At 40.9% G+C, this 19,251-nt stretch overlaps 1 protein-coding gene and 1 long non-coding RNA gene across 38 annotated transcripts in view; both read right to left on the bottom strand.

Annotated features, from left to right (window-relative positions):
* The window catches only part of LOC129745528 (modifier of mdg4-like), an 88,093-nt gene that overhangs the window by 29,298 nt on the left and 39,544 nt on the right, over window positions 1-19,251 (bottom strand). The window contains exons 5-6 of one of the 37 annotated variants that reach the window (XM_055738748.1): window positions 3,120-3,255; window positions 210-462 (exon numbers count right to left, since the gene is read on the bottom strand). The exons of 18 other annotated variants lie outside the window; for them this stretch is intronic. In XM_055738748.1, coding sequence (XP_055594723.1) covers window positions 225-462; window positions 3,120-3,255 — 374 coding nt within the window. In that variant the 3' untranslated portion in view covers window positions 210-224. Of the gene's footprint in view, window positions 1-209; window positions 463-3,119; window positions 3,256-3,557; window positions 4,038-4,096; window positions 4,223-4,354; window positions 4,742-5,407; window positions 5,822-5,905; window positions 6,304-6,800; window positions 7,058-10,211; window positions 10,507-10,655; window positions 11,030-11,132; window positions 11,495-11,702; window positions 12,021-12,176; window positions 12,627-12,785; window positions 13,097-13,205; window positions 13,463-16,598; window positions 17,025-17,137; window positions 17,464-17,570; window positions 17,951-18,059; window positions 18,353-18,466; window positions 18,760-18,936; window positions 19,242-19,251 lie in introns of those variants that run through there. 18 more of the 37 variants (XM_055738683.1, XM_055738986.1, XM_055738717.1 and 15 more) reach the window with 18 other exon arrangements.
* Window positions 918-3,109, bottom strand: LOC129745850 (uncharacterized). Its single transcript, XR_008737194.1, has 2 exons — window positions 1,231-3,109; window positions 918-1,160 (listed from the first exon to the last, which is right to left on the bottom strand). It is a non-coding gene; the product is annotated as an uncharacterized LOC129745850 (long non-coding RNA).

The following is a 19,251-nucleotide window of genomic DNA, read 5'->3' as shown; positions in this document are numbered from 1 at the left end:
AAGAGCTCATTATTCGCCGTAAGAAATCAATTAGGTTAGAACGATAAGAAAAACAACCCTAGATTAATTTTTCTTAAGTGGAATGTTCATTTATGTCAACACAAAATCGTTTAAAATTATAGTTTGGTTACAAAATAAATCAACAGACTCAGGTAAGAACCTCGTGGCTTACCAACAATATCTTTAACCTCACTCGCGGGATACCAGTACGAGTCTTCTCAAAATCATTTTTTATTTTTAGATCCCAATTTAAATTTCAACCGCGGTTTGTTGCCTTCAAATTCCTCCAGAGCATTACTGTGCTTTTTGGGAAGAGGCTGCCCTTTTCCGCTCTGCTTCCGTTGCTGTATAATATCGCGCAAGGTGCCGCGCTTCCGTCGCTCCAGGATTTCATGATTGTGTTCGGCCCACACCACCTCAAAGGTGCCCGTCGCGATACGCTGGCGATTTCTGGCAGGACATCTGTTGAGAAAGGTAAAAGAATAACTGTAACTTCCGAATAAGAATGAGATTCTCAATTCGAATATGTTAACAATAAACGGAATACATCATCCGAGAGAGCCTAAACGGAATGTTATGACCAGTAAAAAAAAGCCAAAAACAAACAAATCAACCGAAAAGTTAGTTTTATTTACGCACTCCAAGGATTTTGATATTGTACTCACAAAATTTTCGAGGCCGGAAATTAGCTAAAATTTGCTCAAATTTGACCAGCTAGAAACTTAGCAATCAATTTAGCAAAATTTTCGAACTGAAATTTTAGCAAACGAGAGAAAAAATTAGCCGCCGCAATGTTTGCTCACTTTTTTAGCAAAAACCGGTAGAAAAGAGCCCCGGATCTGAAATTTCAAAATTTATAGTTTTTTCTCTGCTAATTCGAAGGGAATGCTTGATCATTAAATAGAATGCACGAATAATTTCACTTTTAATTTATTTTTCACATTTTTTCGGAAGTTCATTTACCACTTTTCGTTGAATTGAAAGTAATTCGTTCCGTTCCTGAACGCACCTTCCGGCGAGCGAAATGCCAAGGGCCGACCCTCATCAACGAATGCACCTGGGTTGTGTCGGATGCAGCGCGTTGACATGCCAGTTGTGGTCACTCTTTATTTACAGACTGTTGCAAAAAGAAAACCGTCGTGTTTACCGGCAGTTGCAACCTGGTAGAAAAAACAAACAATTTGGAATTTCACAATCGGAAAATCGGTACACTTCAAGATCGGCCCTTACCTGTACGCATCCGGTGTATATTTGACCACCTTTTTTACGTTGAACTAGCCACCAAACGAACCGCAATCATCGAATTATCGGAACCGCACTGATCAATTCGATTTGTTGTTCTTCTCCCAACTGACGGCGGCTGCTGTCTATGAACAAAGCGGCTAGAAAACCTTACTTTTACTAAAATCAAGCAAGATTAACTTTCTTATTACTAAAATTGAGTAAATTTAGTTTTTTGCTAACTCGAAAGTAAAAAAATATTTTTGCTAACGGAAAGTAACAGCGAATTTTTGCTAAGTGGAGCTCCGAAAGTTTTGTGTGTAGTCATCCCATTTGGTTTCGAGAACAGTCCTGCGCTCTATAGTTGTCATCATCATTTGGATGAGCTCCGGACCGTTTTTAGAACCGAACGAAGTGCTTTGAAATTCATAATGTTCAGAAAACGCCAGATAACTAACATTTCAACAAATCTCAGGTCTCAGGTGTCCCCAGACAACCAGAAGTCGTATTTTCTTTTACAGATTACATCGTATAGAATGTTATTTATACTCATTTTCGTATATCTGCACCTACAATGTGCGGTCCATGCATATTCTTTATCGTATTTAAAAGCATTGCAGCTGCTGATCGAATCGTCAGGGGATCAAGTCCAGGTGCTAACAATAAATTCATGAACGTGGAAAAAAATCAGCAATCAGGCAAATAATAAATGTGTACGATATAAACTTGAATTTGACAGCAAAAAACACATTTCTTTGGAATAATCTTATTTTTATTATTTTTTGGGGATGGATAAACCAATTGGTTTAAAATCCCAAAAAACAAAATTTTTTTTTTCAACTGACGGAAAATGAGAGTCGCAAAAGACGATCAAATAAGTCGTCAAACTTTCCATATTGTTACGAAAAATGTCGTATATTACAACCTCAATCATCTATATGATGATGTAAATTGTCATAGTATATTCCAAAAAGAATCAGGGTAGTCGTAAATGATGCGCATGACAAGTCGTGCAAATCGTAATTTAATACAATCCAAATCAAGAATATGTTTGCTAATGTACCTATATGGCCTCCAAAATGATACGTATATACTGGTTTTGCTACATTATATACGATATGTTTACACGTATATTTGCACGTATATTTGCGTTGCAAATTCGAAATACCCACCAAATGGTTGTCTGGGTCATGTCTAAAGTCTCAAGTCTTAGGTCTCAGATCTCAGGTTTCATGTCTCTAGTCTACATTCTCAAGTCTCAAGTCATAAATTTCAGGTCTCAGGTCTTAACTGTCAAGTTACATGTCTTTTTGTTTCAAATTTCAGAGCTACAGAATTTGAATGGTCTTTTTTTACACGGTTTTCGGGAATTAGCACGGTTTTTCAACACGGTTTTTTGGAATTAGCACGGTTCTTTTACACGGTTTTCGGGAATTAACACGGTTTTTTTACATGGTTTTTTACGCGGTAAGTATATCAGTATAATTTTCATAATCGTTTGGAAGAGCTGTGGACTGTTTTTTAAACCGAACGAAATGTGTTTAGTGTTTTTAAGCATTCCATTTGGTTTCAAAAAACAGTCCTGATAGCAACCGAATGATAATGGATGTATTGTTTCCAACATTTGGAAGAATTCAGGACTGTTATTTAAACCGAACGGAATCATTCCGTTTTTTTTTGTTTTATCTAAACGGTATGAATTTAAAAGCATTCCGAATGCTTTAAAATTCTTACCGTCCAGATAAAGCAAAAAAAAAATCCCTTTGAAAAGTTACTTTTTGCCGGTTTTTGACATTATAAATTTCGAAGCATATCTTTCGGTTTCAAGAACAGTCCTGAACTTTTCTAAATAATGATGAAAATCTTACCAGATTCAAACTAGCTTTTGGGAAACTTACCGCAGTGCTCTGAACTGAGTACATCTCCAGTAGATGGTGTCCTCTTTGACAATGTGCCTCGTAAAGGTGAATCCTTGCACGCAAAGTTGGGCCGATCCTCTGCTGCTCATCACATAGCGGGTACCAGGGAGTGTCTCTGTGAGAAAAATAAAATGAATCAGTTGCGATGAAAAATAAAACAAGGGAACCTAGACTGTTGTTGTTTGACTTTTTTTTTCTGAATAAGCATTGTGATATCAAAAACTTCAATCAGTTTCAGAACAACCTTTAAAAAAAAAGTATCAAGATTTAAAAATTCGTTTTCCCACGGACTTAGCATATCAATTAACTTTTTATTAATCATTCGTACCGTTAAGGTTCTTAGAGTTTTATTTTCAAATTTGTAAGGCCATTTTTGTAGTATTTTGCGAAATCGCTCAGTCTTTCGAGCTGATTCTTTTTTGAATAAATGATCTTCAAATTAATAATGATTGCAAATCTTCAAATCTTAAGCTTTGAATAACTATGTTTTAAAGGATAATTTATAGCTTGGAAAACGTTACAACTTAAAGCGCTAGATTTGTTTGCCCAGTACATGCGCATCCAGTGTTGAAGACTCTCGGTGCGAGTGTTCCTCGCAGACGACGTAGACCTTGCGATCGAAGGCCAACACCTGGGCGGGACAATTAAGCTGGGAGTGCCAGGCGCAGCGGTACAGTTTGTGCGATTGTTTGCCATAGTGGTACTCGAAATGATGGCCGTCGAATTCGACCCCAACTGGGCCCCGGCGAGTCGGTACCATAACCATGGTATGCCCTGTCTCTTTCGCAACGATGGCCTCCATATCTAGAAACGAAGTTGATCGGGCCTTTTTCATGGTTGATTTTTTTGAAGCTCGGGTTTGTTTTTTCCATGGTTCAACGGGGGAAGGCACTGATTCTGAAAACAATGATTTTGTAGTATGATTAACTAGGGAACACATACGAAAAGGGTTTTACCTGTCGGTTGAGCGACCTGATTGATTTTACGGTGGCTGGTTGAAGAAAAAACCCATGGTGTCAATGGTTCCGCCAGCTCAAATTCAGATGGATTGTTGCGGTAGTCATTTCTCGTGGACGTCGTTGCTTTTAAAAATAACACACAGAGAAGCTTTGGTTAAGTAGGGAAACCACAAAGAGGAAAAGTAATAAAAACGAAAAAAAACCCAAAACTATAATACATAACTCGTTCAGTTTGAAGGGTACCTTTTAATAAATTTGTATTCATATGTATTTGATTGTACTCTTAACTCGATCGCTTATCTCAAAATAATACAAACAAAAAACATTGATATTGTCTGGAGAGTGTTGTTGCTTCATGAATTCAGGCCTCGCCATGGTTATGCCAACCATCAATTGGATAAACTTTCGACCGTTGTAGCAACACCCTAGCTTCACAATTGCATTCACAGTATTGCATACAACGATAGATCCTGGAACCACGGGACGCATAATGGTAGGAAAATAGATGTCCACGGTAGCATATGTCCATTCCCCCTCCTACCACACTGGGCACCAAACAGACATCCTCGCTTGGCTGGAGCAGAACCTTGTGAATGTCAAAAGGACGAGCGCGTTTACCGTTGTGTTTCATTTTTCGTTTGCCTGAAAAGCATTAAATAATTGGTTAGAAACACTATTTACTCTGATCATCTTTATCAAAAAAAAAAAAAAATATAATAAATCAGATAAATAAAACAACTACACTAAATTTATAATAGGATTTTACGTCTTTATGTGAAATATATTCGGATCACTTTCGGATTGCACAATAGCCTTGTGGCTGAGTTTGGGCAAATGATTGTGTTTGACTCCGCCTAGCATTATTCGGTAGAGACCGTCTATTTGCCGGGTGGTACTTGCACGAGCCTTGCATTTGACGTGATTAGTCACAACCCGACACGCCCAGTAGGTCGTGCAACCGATAGTATTGTTCTGGCTGTAGGTAAAATTATCGATCACCAACAGATGCTTTCCACGCTGCGATTCGTACAGTACCAGTGGTTGATCGTACAGGACCAGCGGTTTACCTGGTTTATTACGGCGTCGAGGTGTGTAGGTTTTACCTGCAGGTAACATCGGTTCCGGAGAGGGCGTTTCCGAAACAATAAATTGTATCAACGGATCGAGATCTGAAATAAAAATGGATTCGTATTTTAGACAGAATATAAATGAAGCATTTTAGGCATGCATGAAGGTTATTTTAACAAGAAACTACAGAAATCGGTATCCGAAGTGGTGCAAAAGAATCCTTCCATCGAAAGGGCTTACATTTTATTGCCAACTATTCTACCATATGGAAAATATTGGGATCGTCTGGGGATGGTACAATCGACTTCTGGCCATGCCTAAGGCTAAGTTTGGGCATGTGGTTGTGTTCGGCGGTGCCCAGCGTGATTCGATACCGACCATCCGGTTGCCGAGTTGTATGGACGCGGGCCCTGCATCTGACCCGTTTTGAATAAGTTCGGCAGGTCCAATAGGTTGTGGCGCCTATGGTGGTCTTTCGGCAATATGTATAATTTTCCAACACCAACATACGTTTCCCACGCTGCGATTCGTACATTACGAGCCGTTGATTGTTGAGAACAACCTGTTGAAGTTTCTTTTCCCTTTGGCGAGATTTTTTAATTTCACGTTGTCGAGGACGATTCGAACCAATAGTTAGTACAGAATGGTTGAAATCTGAAAGTGAAGGACACATCGTTAGTAACCGATAATAATTAACCTTTGAAATCATACATATAAAAAATAATAAATAAAGCAGCGATTAGCATATCAGTTTTATTCAGGGTCATACTCGAAGGAGTACAGTTCTTCTACGAAAAGTCTGTTTGGTTTGGATCGACTCTTCGGAACGGGAGTGTACGTTTTCTTTACGGGCTCGTGGAAATGGATTGGATTAGTGATAACAATTCGGTGTAAACCGTTACTTTTCAATGTCGTCACTGCCCGGGCGTTACACCTTTGATGATTGATCCGTGTCCGACATACCCAGTAGGTAGTATTGTTGGCTTTATTGTTCTTGGCGTAGCAGTAGTCTTGAACCCGCAATAAACTGGTACCCCGCTGACCAGGCACTAGGTCCAGTTCCTGATCGTCCAATTCTATGATCAGCGGCTTTTTCGTTGGAACAAACTCTAAATCTTCAAAATAGTACGACATATCTGAAATAGATAGAAAACTAAACTGAAATGTCCATCGATACTAGATCAGTTACAAACGTCAAGGCCAATAGAATAAAACGCTTGATTAATCGAACACGATTGATTCCTTTTTAATTTTGATCAGATCAGGCCCGTGGTTGTGGTTTACATTTCTAACAATAAACAATTTATCTTCCGAATCTGTTATCAAGCGAGCTCTACAGCTTCGACTACGCTGCTTTCCACAGATCCAGTACTTGCGATTCTTCAAATGCTTGGCACACACGTACGAAAAGCCTTCGTACACAATTTTGGGAGCACCCCTTTGACCGGTAACGTACGTGAATGGTGGATTCGAGTGGAACAAAGTTTCTTCCGGAATTGCTTCCATCCAGTAAGATGCATCTGAAAACAGTTAAAATATTAGTTACAAACGTTACGAAACTTATTTATCATTCAAGCAGTTTTTCATTCGAAACTAATTATTCGCAAAATTTTAAAACAATGCTTATTTTATTCGTCCTATAACACATTTATGCATATTGTTGGTAGTCAGGCATGTGACAGTGGCCAGGGTTGGTCATCGAAACCTTGTTATCTAGCCTGTTGGTCATGACCTTGGCTTTGCAACCGAGAGACCGGAGCTTTGAACAGCGCCAATACGTAGTACGGAAGTTACCCTTATTCCGCACAAACGAATAACCGTCTACAATTAGCTTGGGGGTGCCACGTTGTCCACTTACGAACACCAGTTCCTTGTATTGTCTCGAAGATCCTGCAGAAACAGAGATGATCTTTTGTAAATACTAATTCTGCTTAGATAAAAATTTAGGCAAAGAAAATCTCAATGTAGTAAATGAAACAAAATTTCTTTTTCGAGTTTTATGTACAACAGTGCCTACGAACGGCACTCACATTCATCTTTATTCACTCCGTTCTGGTGGGTGGTTGTGTTCCTGATTCTTCATCACCACGGCCCCGGTGCCATTGTGGGTGATGACACGGGCCCGGCACTTGAGCGAACGGTTCTTGGCACACAGCCAATAGGTGCGGGTGTTTTTGGTGTTGTTGCGACAGAAGCTGTGGCCACCTATGCGCAGCATCGGATGGCCCGACCGTCCAACCGACACCTGCAAACCCATCGGAAACCGCTGCCGGAACTGTTGGTGAAGCGACCAGAGTAGATTCAGCCCTGCAACAGTTTTTCACGGTCGGTTAGTTGAAGAAAAACATGGATGGGTGGGTTGGTGAAAGAATGAGGCATCTTCATTTCAGATTTTAACTGAAAGTTTATTTTTATTTCAGTAATGTAAGGTTTTAATTCACGATCAAAACACAGCTATTCAGCGGCAATTCATCAAGTTATGAGTAGAAAACGTATCACAGCATATCTGAAAAGAAAAGAAGACAAGAGATCAGACTAGAAGATTTTGAGCATAAGATTTTTGCTTATCGAATCGCCGAATAACGAGGAAATGGACGTGAAAAATCTTATTTCATCAATAACTTCACCATGTCACAAAAACTAGTTCCGTCGCAAACTAGTTTTTATGACATGGTGGAATCGATGGGGAATTGTTGAAAGATGAAATTCTAGCCGGACTCGTTCCTTAAAACCTGATAGAACTGTTTTTATTTCTATTCCCCTGCCGTTGTTGAAGGTTTCTAGGAAAGAGTCTGGCTGGAATTTCATCTTTCAACCATCCCTCATCGGTTCCCCTATGCTACACATGCTAGTCGTGTATCGTTTTTGAGTAATTGACCAAATAAAAATTTTTTCATGTTCTATTTAACTTGAACTGTAAAACGGGCTTGAGGGGAGGGGAGGGGAGGAAATCGGAAATATCAAAATTTCAATGTTGATGCCAAATGACTTAAAAATGTATGAAACGTCGAGATCTGGCGTTATATGAAAAAAATAAATGTTTGGAATAAAATCACTTTTTGGGACATAAAATCGGCCTTTTTTCTGAAGAAGCGAGTAGGCTATGGTCGAGTGCGTACAATTTTGTCGTTTTTCTGTTTGTTTTGAAAGGAAGTTTTGATTTTTGAGACAAATCATATCAACGTGATTAATTTTCTGTCAGCGAAAAATTTGTAGGTGGCTGGTGCCTCTGCTGGAGTGAAACAAGGATGTATTTTATCACCGCTACTTTTTCTAATCGTAATGGATGAGATTCTTACTGGATCGATTGACTATGTACCGAACCGAGGATTGCCGTGGAATCCTTCAACAATGGAGCAGCTTAACGACCTTGACCTGGCTGACGATATTATTTTGCTCGCCCAAACACAACCGGACATGCAGAGCAAACTCGACGACCTCACCGAAAGTTTCAAGGCAGCAGGTCTCAAAGTCAATGTCGGAAAGACCAAGTCGATGGAGATTAACACAGGAAATCCCTCCAGTTTCATGGTAGATAGGCAACAAGTTGAGAAAGTGGAGTGCTTCCAGTATCTTGGTAGCCAGATAACGCCTGATGGTGGTTTTGCATTTGCGAGTCTCCGAAACATCTGGCGGTCACGCCAGATCTCTCTACGAACGAAAATCCGAATCTTCAACTCAAACGTCAAATCCGTTTTGCTGTACGAGTGCGAAACTTGGTGCACATATGCGGTGACGATGCGAAAACTGCAAGTATTTGTAAACCGCTGCCTGCGGAATATCATCCGCGCTTGGTGGCCTGGCAACTGGATCTCGAATGAGGAACTACATCGCCGGTGTCATCAAAGGGCGCTAGAAATCGAGATTCGGGAACGTAAGTGGTGATGGATTGGGCACACGCTGCTAAAAGATGAAAACGAGATTTGCAGAGAGGCGCTAGATTGGAATCCAGAAGGTCATCGAAGAAGAGGCAGACCCAAAAGCTCGTGGCGGCGAAGCCTAGGCGCTGAAATCCGACTGTCGACGAGAATCTTGACTGGGACCAGGTGAAGACGCTGGCTCCGGATCGTCAACAGTGGAGGTCTTTTACCACGGCTCTATGCACCGGAGGATCGGCGCGGGATCATTAAGTAAGTGAGTAAGGTGCCTCTGCATCGACGACCACTTTTGGAATCAGGCCACTCGAAAAGGAACACCCCTGAGATTCGAGTTCAAGCCCTCCGAAGCGGTCTTAAGTTTCCCAGAAAGGCGACGCAGATTATCAACAGGTGGTGCAACTTCCGTTTCATTATACTTTGGTGAACCCGTTCTTGTTTACTTATGATTTTTTCGTGAAAAATATTATTTCGTCAATGACTTCTTTTTAGATTTTGTCACTTGTTTGGCCTTTTTCGTCTATATACGTTTTCAAAAACAACAAAAAGTTAATCTGGCCGAGTTCAGGGAATATAAACGAATGCCAATTTTTCAATATTAAGGGCAGTAAAAAGTTTCAATCTGTTTAATTTCCACGAAAATACTGCAAAATACAGTGGACACGTTTCCCTTTTTCTGGTTATTGATCTTGACGTTTTAAGCATCTTCAAGTCATTTGGCATCAAAATTAAAATTTCGTTTTTTTTTTTCTAATTTCCTTTGATACCCCCTCAGGTGATTTTTGAGGGTCAAAAAATCAAGTCCGATCAAGCTGATATTTGGCACAGGTCAGGCTTCTGAGCCAATCTATAAAATCTATATGGTCAGTTTTCGAAATTCTACATAACCAATTTGGTTGCCAACCGAAGTGTATATAAGATTTAGTGATTTTGAAGTTTTAAAGCGGCAGTGGGTTGAGACTTTGAAGTTTTAAATGGGTAACCAAAGTAACCGAGGACTGTTTATTCAGTCAAATTAGTACTTAGAGGGCACCCTGTTCAAAGTTTTGGGTTTCGTTTTATAATTTTAACTCAGACTAACATTTAAAAAAAAGATCAAAAAGACCTACCTTCATTTGCTGATATTGGACGTCCATCTTCTGATCCAGCTCGGTACAATGAATATTCTATGTCCAATATCCTAGTGCAAATTTGCAGTGTTTCAGTACTAATGCATTTGTGAAGCTGGATGGTTGTGACTGTGGGTATTAATCGTCACGTTGCCCCGCTCGGTGACGGCCCTGGCCCGGCACTTGAGTTTACCGAACTTGTCGCAAAGCCAGTACGTTCGACCGGAACCGCCAGCATTCCGCACAAACGTGTACCCATCGAGTATCATCTTTGGCCGACCCCGTTTGCTGGGAATGAACAAGATGTCTTTATTGCTGAGCTTTGATCTCTCCCCTTTAGTTTTCGAAGGACCTCCTATAAATAGAAAGATACGGTGTGTTAGATTGGTTTACTAACGAATGAGCCAACGAATATTGGTAAAGAGCCTCTTTCTTCCCAAGATAGTTTATGTCTATTAGTAAATTTGGTTTATTCATAGATGAAACAGATTTATACAATTTCCATAAACAGCGACTTCTTTTTCTTCCGTTTTATGAACTTTTTACTGCCTTGTAATTCAAATCCATCGCATGAGGCCGTTCGTAGAACTCATTCATGTCCGCCTCGACACGAGCCACCTTGGACATGTCGTTATATTCATTCGGGTGAGTGTGCGTTCTGAAGGTGTACTTGACAACCATACTGTCCCGATGGGTTACAATCTTACACTTGCAACGTTTCGATTTGTACGCCGAACATGACCAGTACGACCGTAGATTGTCACCCTTGGTGCGGAAGAATGAATTACCCTCGACCACGAGCTTAGGTTTACCTCGCTGGCCCGGTGTGAAGGTCCACTGGGGAAGGTTGATGACCCCGGAGAGACGCATTTTTTTACCTGTAACGAAACAATTTTTAGTTAGACTTGGATTAAGACTTCATCCAGTTTCGATTTACAAGGAAAAATAGAAACAAAAGTACTCATAAGCAAGAACCAAATTTATTAACATTCTTAACTACTCCGTCGCCCATCGGGTCTTCATTTCATCGGGTTTATGGTTGTGGGCTAGATTTTTCAACGTTATATCGTAATAGTCGACGGCATCGGTAATAAGACGAGCCCGGCATCTAAAAGGGACCGCCCGTGCACAGCCCCAGTAAAGCTTTCCGTTGCGCTTTTTGTTCACTATGAAGGTATAGCCTTGAATCAGCAATTTCACCTTGCCCCGCTGACCGATAACGGTCGATATCTCAAACTCCTGGTTCATTTTGACCAAAATCTGCTCCGGGACAGTTTCCATCCGACAACGAGGATCATCTTTGGAGAAAACATATGTACCCGCTATCAAATCATAGCCAGAATCTACAAAGGAGAAAAGAACGTCTTTAGAAAATAATTTCCACCCTAAATTACAAAATCAAAAGTTTAGAAAAATACTGAAATTGGGCTACCTTAAGAAATAGAATAAAAGTAGCCACATCGCTGAAAAACACATTGTTCTATATTTATTACGAATTAAAATGAAGACAAAACCTATAAGCTACGATTTTTTTTACGAGATCAGCATACTTAGGGACTAGATGACCAGACAAAAAATACAGATACAGCTAAAGTTTCGTTGGCAGCTTCTAGAACAAACTACGGAACTTCTGGCTCAGATGAGGAAACACTTTGTCGTGGGTGTGCTCGGCCACGACGACCCGCAGCCGCGGTTTGCCGTAGGTTTCCGTCGTCACCACGCGGGCCCGGCACTTCAGACGATAGTACAGGGTGCACTTCCAGGTGCGAGACCTTTGGCCCGGGAAGGGTCGCTCGTTCGGGGTATATGTGTTGCCATCGTAGAACAAGTGCTTGGTTCCTCGCTTCGAAAGCACGTAGATGATACTCGCTGTGTGTAGGAAGTAAAAGTAGAAGATGTTAGTGAAGTGAGGAAAAGTGGTTAGGGAAAAGGGATAGTTTAAAGAGAAGAACGCTATCGAGAGTAATTAAATCTGCTAAATCTACATTACCTACTAGTCCTGAAATAAAAACTTATTTTGATCACAATGGAAAAAAACGACCAATTGTTTTCTGCTTTACTCATGGATTTTAATTTTCTAAAAAAAGTCATCATCATCATCTTCGGGGAACCACAGGGTCGATGACCCGTCCTCCAAAGTGGTTTCCAGGTCTAGTCGGTGCCTCTGCTTGGCAGCACTGCTGCTTCTTTCCGCGCCTGTAGACGTCACTACAGCAGAACTACCACCTCCTTCATCCTTAGGACCATGTGTATGAGTAGCGTGGGAAAGTTTCACATACACTTCACCATTATGCTTCACAGTAATAGCTTTTGCTTTGCACTTTTTGTTCCTGTAGGCCGAACAACGCCAATTGACTGTGCCACAGAAACCACCGTTGCGAATAAAGCTGAACCCTTTATGAAGCAGTGCAGGTCGACCTCGTTGAGTTGTACCGAATTCAGCTATGTCCATGTCCGCGATCAATTTGTTGGAATCTAAAATGAAACATAGGAAAAGGTATGTTAATATAAAAAAAATACAAACCAGCCGCCTTGTTCCTCAAAAGTGCTACAGCATGGCAAAAAATCTACTCAATTGTGTTTAATTCTTTTTTTTATTTTCAGATGTAACCTAAATCAAGGATTTCATCACAACCCAAAAGGATCACCTCAGGGCACGCCCATAAACGGTTTTCGACGTTTCTTGCGAGCCCCCCTAGATTCCATTTCGCGCAAATGGGTGTGTTCCGGGTTGGAAACTTTGACGTAGTCAGCTCCGTTGATGGTTTTGGTCAGTGCGCGGGCCTTGCATTTGAGCCGCTGGTAAAAACGACACTTCCAGTTGACCCTTACTCCGCCGTCGTTCGTTTTGTTCTTGCTAAAGTAGAATCCATCGTACACCAGGCACTGGGTTCCGCGGGACGTGAACTCATAGTATGCCCGCTCTGTGAAACCGCTCTTGTCGTCTGGAATGAATTTAGAATGAAGATTCATAAGTCATGGTGATTTTGATCAACGAAATGGTTAATGGACAAAAACAGATAAATAACAATAATCCGAACGTCAGCAGTATATTTTCTATTAACTATTTCATGTCGTCTTAACACTAGCATGTGGGGGATGTGTATGGATGGAACAGGTTATCCGCACATACTGGTTACCACCGATCTCTTTCGTCACCGCCCTTGCCTTACACCGGTGCTTCACGTGCCAGGAACACTTCCAATTGGTAGTGTTGTGTTTTTGCTTCTCGCGCATAAAGGAGTATCCATCTTGTATCAACATTTTGTGCCCCCTCCTGGTAAAGCCAAAGTAAGCTTCGGAATACGTTTCTAAAATGTAAAAAAAACAACTGTTAGACCATACGTGTTGAAAATTTTACCTGTGTTTAATAAGCCTTAAAAACTATTCGAATAAAACGCTCAACATTTGAAAGCCATTTGAACTTTATTTTATCCAATCAGCTGGATTATCAAATTCCATCCGGTACTCGCTACGATCATGGGTATGTACGGGATTGGTGATCTTGACCATCTGCCTACCGTTGATGTACTTGGTGGTGGCTCGAGCCCGGCACTTCATACGGCGAAACAACGAACACTTCCAGCTGCAGGTCGAGGCCGACGAACGGTCCTTGATGTAACCATAGCCGTCGTACTGCAGCATCGTGTATCCGCGCTGGGTATGACCGAAGGATGCCACTCGATAGGTTGAGCTCTTTTTTTTAGGCTTTTGTTCTGCAAGCAAAATATTAGGAATTTGTTGGAGTAAAAATTTGTTTTCCATGAACTTAGTTAATGAAGATAATAAATTGGGCATAAATTCATACTATCTATCTATTTTTTGACATTCAGCTTGCAACATTGTGATCATTGCGGGTTCCCGATAAATAGTTAGATAATTTGTAGGGAAAAAAGTCGAAAAATCAGTAAAAAAGACATTTTTCTGTTTGAATAAGAACGTTCTTTTTAACACATAATTTTCGAAGTTCACTCTCAAATTACAAATTGATTTCGGAAGAGTGTTAAGGAAGTAATACTCTGCTGGTTGCAGAGAGAACATTTTTCTCACTTGAAGCCTGCGCGGGAGCGGAATCATTTCAAAATTTACCATCATAGCGAACTTTCTATCATATCCGATTTAAATTGACTTCAAACGACATTTTATACGATCTTTTCAATATACAACTGGAATTGCGATTCGCAACACCATTGTAAACGACTTAAGTTATCATTTCTGTTACGATTTCATGTTTGCTGGGTAGTTCCGACCTCTAAACGAATTTTAAAGATGGTTTAACTGCCAGTAGAGGGGCTTGTGACGTGAGCTGACGATCAAGATAATGCCTGAAAATAATTTCTCTTAGTCAGTTTTAGAGCACCTGTATCCGTGGTCCAAACAGCCGGTTTAGACCCAAATTCCGACCCGAGCAACCGCATTGGTGATCCATTATACCAGTTTCAACTCAACTTTTTTTAGAGCTGGTATAAGGATTGATCCAAAAACTGATGAGATTTGGATCCAATTTGACGCCAGTTCTAAACCGTTTGACAGTTAATGGAACACGAGTGCAGTTGCCAGTTTTTTCATTGGATCGGATCTAATTTCTTTGGTTCAATTCTTGTATAAATTAGACCCAAGAATAGACCACGAATACAGATGCCCTTAGAGCACCTGTATCCGTGGTCCAAACAGCCGGTTTAGACCCAAATTCCGACCCAAGCAAACGCACTGGTGGTCCATTAGACCAGTTTCAACTAAACTTTTTTTTAGAACTGGTATAAGGATTGATCCAAAACTGATGAGATTTGGATCCAATTTAACGGGGTTCTAAACCGTTTGACAGTTAATGGAACACGAGTGGGGTTGCCAGTTTTTTCACTGGGTTGGATCTTATTTCTTTGGTTCAATTCTCGTATAAATTGGACCCAAAAATAGACCACGACTACAGATGCTCTTAGAGCGTCTGTATTCTTGGGTCTAATTTATACAAGAAATGAACAAAAGAAATTAGATCCAATCCAATGAAAAAGCTGGCAACTGCACTCATGTTCCATTAACTGTCAAACGGTTTAGAACTGCGTCAAATTGAATTCAAATCTCATCAGTTTTAGATCAATCCTTATACCAGCTCTAAAAAAAGTTGAGTTGAAACAGGTATAATGAATCACCGGTGCGGTTGCTCCGGTCGGAAACTGGGTCTAAACCGGCTGTTTGGACCACGAATACAGGTGCTCTTAGTTCTGAGAATGGAAATGGAGAAGGGAACAAACGCACAGAGACAGAGAGTGCATTTTCCATCGATTTGCGTCTATCCTGACTCCGCGTTCTTGGTTTCATGCAAAATAGTGAGAAATTTTCTCTTGAATTTATCCTTAACGTTAAAAGAGACGATAAATATGAATCGGAATATACAACATAGAGCAAGTTCACTGGTTGTTGGGAGAAAGTGGTAGAAATTTTGACACTTTGAGCACATTTTGAAAACTTTACCATGCGAAAACATTTCAAGATCTGTGGCCTTCCAGAGGTTTTACAACACGTGTTGTATTCTCGCATGCTGTGATGCAAAAATAGCAATATTTCTATCACAAACGACTGGAATAGAAACAGTGCTGTAAAAAAATACAACGCCAAAAGATCTTGAAAACATTTTTGCATGGTAAAAGTTTCAAAATGTGCTACAAGTGTCAAAATTTCTACCACTTTCCCCCAACACCAGTGAACTTGCTCTTATCGAGAGCAAAATTGAAATTGATAAGTGCTGGTCTAGTGTGCTTGCGTATGAAAATCTCTGTCACGGGTGCTTTGATCGTGAAATTCTATCGGAGGATAACAATTTTTAGATTCCCTGATCCGAAGTGACTTTTCTCGAATTGAGCCCTAACAGAATTTAAGTAGCATGATCTAGTACATGATAAGCTGCCCTCGACCGACACACGACGGACAAATGTGTGACAACCCGCGAGCTTTGTGATAAGAGGTCGGACCTCGAGTCGCCAAGAGGAGAGGTTTGTCCGTGAACCTCCACTCATTACAAGGGAGGTGAAATATCGAATCATTAGAGAGTCATAAAGAGGAGAGGTCGTAAGAGGAGATATCGTTATCAGGCCTCGAGTCGTAAAGAAGAGAGGTATCGCTGAAGTTAGTTTCGTTAATCAGTATGCCCGTTTTCTATACCAAATGGGTCACAACGTTATTATTGGCCTTTGATCTACGCCACTCGATTCCAGAAGTCGCTTAAGGTGAGGAAAGATACTTCGGATAAACTTGGGTAATGAACCTCTGTCACTTCACTTACAACGACTATTAGCATAAGATGATTAGAGTCCCGTGACGGTAATGTGACTCGACTATCGTCACGCCACGCGCTTTAAGGGCCATTGTACCGCCTAGAGTTTGAATGTCATGAGATATATGTTTTTTTTATATTAGAATACCCACGGATTTCCCAATCCAACTACTCACACTGTACAAAAAGGAGGTCTATCGGTCGATGTCATCGCAGTTTTTCGTCTTTTTATTATCTACTGGCCAAAGTGAGTTAAAAATTTAGGTTCGGTCCTCCAGTGACGGCCGAGACTCCGTGTGCCGTTCGATACTCGCGCACGTCGTGGCAGTGATCGTCGTTGGTGAGCCGCACATAGACCACCCCTCCAATGTCCTTAGTGATGGCTCTGGCCCGGCATTTGCGTCGCTTGAACAGGGCACAGCGCCAGTTGGTCGAGTCGGCAAACTCTCGATCGCGCACATACTCGAATCCATTGTACAGCAGCTTACGGGCTCCGCGTTGGGATCGTCCAAATTTTGCCTCCTCTAGCATCATCTCCCGATGGGCGGGTGCCGACGTTCGCGCTATCGTGAAGTCCCCGTTCTCGTTCTTGAGAAAAATAACTAAAATAAAAAAAAAGACTGTTAGTGTAAAGTTTTTTTTTACTGAAAAAAAACGAAGATTAGATCAGAACAATTTTCTCTAAATTATACTTTTTTTTTATTAGGTAACAACAATTTATTCAAGAGAAGCTCATTATTTGAAACATTTGAGTGCTTTGAGCTTTTTCGTGTTTGAACAACTTTTCCGGGCTGTGAGAATGCGCGCTGCCGGCCAGCCGGATCGGGTATTCGTTCGTATTCTTGGATGTCACACAGGTTGCCCGACAACCGTACTTCACGTATCGGGAACACCGCCAGAACACATTTTTGGTGCTTTGACGATTCTCGACGTATTTGTAGCCATCGTGTATCAACATCAGCCGCCCTCGTTGCGTTTTGGTGAATTGGATCATCGGTGTATTTTCGAGCGCCTCGATGATCGCCATGCACGTTTGGTCCGCTTTTATTGAAAAATAGAATAGAATAAAAGGAAGGAGTGTCTGAGATAAATACGTTCTGTCATTATAATTGTTGTGCTCGTGCATGGAGTAAACAGATCTTAGTAAGTATTAGATTCTTCCTAAATTTATTGACGTCTTAATTTAATTCCACTTTAGATATTGTGAGCTTGGAAATGTGCTTGCTTCTGGGAGATTGGTACTCCTCTGAGGGATTTAGAATGATCTCGGACAGGCGGTTGTAATCGGCTCGTTTGAATACTCCTGGGCGGTGATTATGCGGCGTCGAGTGATTGATCTCGCCGTTGAGCGTATGTAACCTGCCGTGGCATCTGATCTTGGTGGTGTAGTAAACGCATCGCCAATACTCCTTCTGCTTCACGGTTTTTTCTTTAACGTAGAAGAAGCCATCGCAAGAGAGTTGCAATCGACCTTTCTGACTGCTTCGGTAGGTCAGAACTTTCCCGGAGCTCACTATCACTTTGTATTCTAAAAAGAAAGAAAAAAATGTCAGAACGACAGAACACATTTTTTAAAAGATCTTATTGAAGATTTAAAGAATAAAATCAATACACGGTTATTCGCATTCTACTGTTTATTCATTAATATACTCCTATAACAAATCCCCCTCCGGTATGACCGAGAACACGTCCTGCGTTAGAAATGCGACCTTGTTTCGCTTCAGGGGCGCGTGAATGTGTTTATCTCGGTGTATGACGAAGCGTTCCGGGTTTTTGTATTGGAATATTCGGGCAGGGCACTTGAGCTTGCTAGTAGCCATGGACGAACATCGCCACACCACCCGTTTGTGGTTTTCCGACATAAATAGATACTTTACACCGTCAATGATAATAGCCGGCCTGCCTCGGGCAGATTTTGTGAAGTAGATTTCTGAAAACAAAAATACTTCGGTTAGTTCATCGATATTGGGATTGCTTATTTTAAGCCTGATATAACTTAAATGAAAAACTGAGCCACCAATTAACTTTTGGTTGATCTAACGTATTTATTATTCTCTGTTTATGATCTTTTAAAGCCTAGATTGGAACTTCTGCTCCCGGTTGGCGCGATCCGTGGTGGAATTTCATGATTATGCTCGTACTTCACCGTTATGTGAGCACTTTCATCGTTGATTATGGCCGTACATGGACATTTGCATTTGTAGTACTGATGGCACTTCCAATAGTGTTTCCCATTTCGTTGGCGATTGCGAAAAAATGTCACTCCATTCACGGTTAAAAGGTGCGTACTTCGTTGTGACATCTTGAAGGCAAAGTGTGGGTACTGGTTGATGGTGCCTGTAAGACAGATAAAACATTTCAGAATATTTTCTTACTCTTTTTGAAGAATAAAAATAACTCAATGAAAGTAAATGTGATATGAAGCTCGCTTTTGAATGAATTTCGTTTTATTCTTATCGTCAATTTAGGCTGATGGTTTTATTTTAAAAAGCGTATGAATTAACATTTTTTTATGTGATTTATATGGAATCACATTCCTTCGCACATTAGACTTTGCTCCAGCTGCGTCAACTCGGCCACCGAAAGTTGATCCATAAATTCAGCCGGCCGATTTTTGTAATAATCTGATGAGCAATCGTCCTCGTGGTGCATCAAGATTTTGATCTGACCTCCCTTCAGCTCCTGGAACAAAACCTGACCCGGACAGCTGTACTCGATGCAGTTGTAATAGCTGCGATAAGCCCGACCTAGCGTTTTGCGATAGATTTTGTTACGCAACTTCAACAACTGCTGCTTGGTGCTCACGGCAATGAAAATGGCTGGAAAGGA

Source organism: Uranotaenia lowii, chromosome 1 (genome assembly GCF_029784155.1).
Source record: "Uranotaenia lowii strain MFRU-FL chromosome 1, ASM2978415v1, whole genome shotgun sequence".
Classification (NCBI taxonomy): Eukaryota; Metazoa; Arthropoda; class Insecta; order Diptera; family Culicidae; genus Uranotaenia; species Uranotaenia lowii.
Note: the sequence above shows the minus strand (reverse complement) of the source record. Positions and strands in the feature narration are given on the sequence as shown.